At 28.4% G+C, this 3,024-nt stretch overlaps 1 protein-coding gene across 1 annotated transcript; it reads right to left on the reverse strand.

Annotated features, from left to right (window-relative positions):
- Nucleotides 1-1,941: 1,941 nt before the first annotated feature.
- On the reverse strand, nt 1,942-2,720 carry LOC114176628 (glycine-rich protein 5). Its single transcript, XM_028061727.1, has one exon. The coding sequence runs from the start codon at nt 2,617-2,619 to the stop codon at nt 2,209-2,211; it is 411 nt and encodes a 136-aa protein (XP_027917528.1). The 5' UTR covers nt 2,620-2,720; the 3' UTR covers nt 1,942-2,208.
- Between the last annotated feature and the right edge of the window lie 304 nt (nt 2,721-3,024).

Consider the following 3,024-nt stretch of genomic DNA (forward strand, 5'->3'; position numbering starts at 1 on the left):
ATTTATGTAATATATTGAGATAAGATATCTAAAATAATAAGAGAACTTATAACATGATTTTAATATAGTAAAAAACAGATCAAAATTTAAATAAAAAGGAACACAAAACATCATATTGTGTTATTTTTATGTTTAATTATGCCTTTGGTCCCCATTTTCATAGTAAAATCTCAATTTGGTCCCTGTTTTGAGAAATTTAATCTCAATTTAGTCATTTCCGTTAGTGGTATAGTAACAACGTTAAATAGGGTGCCACGTGTCAGTTCCTAGATTTTTTGATTTTTTTATTATTTATTTATTTCTTTGATTTTTTTTAAATAAAAAAATTGCCACGTGTCAAGCTGTCATCATGCCACGTGATAGTAATAATGCCACGTGTCAGTATTATGACAGATGTCATTTCCTCATTCTCAATTTGGTCCTTGTGTTCTAATTTTTGTCTCAATTTAGTCGCTATTTTTGTAAAAATAATGCAATTTCTTTCCTCTCCAAATTGAAACAAAAATTAATTTTTATATAAATGTTATACAAATAATTTTATTATTAAATTTGATATTTTTATTCAAATTGATATTTTTATTATATATTTTTAACATAACTAAGTTTATTTAAATTTGTGTTTCACATTCAACTTTTCTTAAAATTGTTTTCAAATTTTAAATTTATATGTTTTTCATTGTTACATGAACTAGTTAAAAATTATTTTTAAAATTTTTATAATTGTTATTTTTACACCAATTCAAACATTTGTGTACAAATTATTGACTTTTACACATTTAAAAAATATACAATTATTTGAAATATAAATTCAAATAAAAAAACAATATTAAGGTACGATGTAATAAAATATCAATATAATTTATGATTTTTTTATTAATATTATTTTCTATTAACAACTTTAAAACAATTTTAAATAAAGTTAAATTTAAAATATTAATTAAATAAACTTAATTTTGTTAAAAATATTTACTTGAAATATTAATTTTGATAGAAATATTTGTGTACAGTTATATAGAAATTAAATTTGATTTCAATTTGGAGAGAGACAAAATTGATTAATTTTTACAAATATTGGGACTAAATTGAGACAAACATTAAAATAAAGGGTCCAAATTGAAAAAGTGGAAATGACACGTGACATATAAGTGACACTCGTGTCATTGACACGTGACAAATTTTTTATTTTTTTAAATTAAAAAAATCATAAAAAAGTTAAAATATTCAGGAACTAACACGTGACACCCCTCTAACGGTGTTTTTGTACCACTAACGGAAATGACCAAATTGAGACATAAAAAAATATAGAGATACCAAATTAAAATATTATTACGAAAATAGGGACTAAAGACATGATTAAATCTTATTTTTTTTCATGCATATTTACTATTCAAGCCGATAGCGAATAGTTTAGTTGATACTTTGAGCGAATTTATGCGTTGTTTGTATTATGTGTTGCAGGTATTTTGAAAAGTAAATATGTAATTGCTTTTATCTATTAAAATATATATTTTTATTTATCACATCTCATCAAATTTTTTTATTTATTAAATTTAATTACTTTCACATATCTATCTCTAAATATAAACAACATCATAATTCTTTCTTTATTTTTTCAAATTCATTTATTTGGTCTTTTTTAAATTCATTTTTTGAAATAAACAAAGTCGGGATGATGATGTGTGAGATAGTCTAATTTAGAACCAATTATATAATACCTCTATCTCTAATTAAAATTTATATATGTTTTAAAATTATATCTATAGTAAAATTAATTTCCTTTAAAGTGTGAGTTCTGAAAAGTTTTCATAATATTATATTTTATGTTAAAATCCTTATTTAATATATACTAATGAAAATGAGACAAAATTGCAATACTAAGGATCGGTTGAGATCAAGAGAGCTTAATGATCCTTAAAAATGAAAATTAAGTGTATCTATTAATTAATCTAAAAACTATTTTATTATAAAGTAAAATATTAAGTTCACACTAATGATGATTGGACAAGCACTACAAATTTTAGCCATACTTAATAAGTAACAGGTCTGTTACTTCAATATGACACGTATATATTGAACATAGCAGTAACAACAGACAAAAAAGAAAAAGAAAAGACAGACACATGCAAAGGAGACATAAGCTTATTTTTTTGACACTAACATGTTCCTTTCACCATCTCATATACTTAACTCTCATGCATCAGCATCACTTTACTTTCCGTTACCACCGTAAGATCCTGAACCTGCACGAGACCCTGCGTATGAACCTGCTTCAGACCCCGCTCTGGAGGACCCTGACCCAGCACGGGACCCTGCATAGGAACCAGCTTCGGAACCTGCTCCGGACCCTGATCCTGATGAAGAAGAAGAAGAACCAGAACTTGAATAAGATGAAGAGCCGGAGCCAGAACCAGAACCAGAGCCAGAGCCCGAGCCTGCACCTGCACCAGAACCACCACCACCACCGAGGCCAATTCCAACCCCAGCACCCACCCCAATTCCCAACCCACCAAGGTCCAACCCCAGGTCCTTTCTTGCCACTCTACTTTCACACACTATGCCATTGATTGCAACAACCAAAGCAACAAGAGCCAAAACCCTCGTAGTCATAGCAGAAGCCATTGCCAATGCCAAGGATCAATATAAAAAGTTCACAACTAATGAAAAACTAGGGTTGATGAGTTAGCTTAAGTGGTTGATAATTTTTGTGTGAAGAGGCTATGAGGATGCATGCTATTTATAGTTGAGAAGAGGCTATGAGGATTCAAGCACGTGTAAAAGCATGAGGCGTGCGTAGTAGGACATTACGAAGTGGGGGTGTCACTTGCAGCCTTTGTCCCAGAAAATGTTTGCACCATTTTTCATTTCATTATATTTTTGGTACAAGTGGACTTCTATCATCCACATATTTTTCAATTCAATCAAATCATTATAACCATTTTCCTTACTAAAATTAAGATTAATTTATGCTACCCTAAAGTTCTTTTCATAAAAACGCGTAACTAAATAATCATATTATGTATAATA

The sequence above is a fragment of the Vigna unguiculata genome, chromosome 3 (genome assembly GCF_004118075.2).
Source record: "Vigna unguiculata cultivar IT97K-499-35 chromosome 3, ASM411807v1, whole genome shotgun sequence".
Classification (NCBI taxonomy): Eukaryota; Viridiplantae; Streptophyta; class Magnoliopsida; order Fabales; family Fabaceae; genus Vigna; species Vigna unguiculata.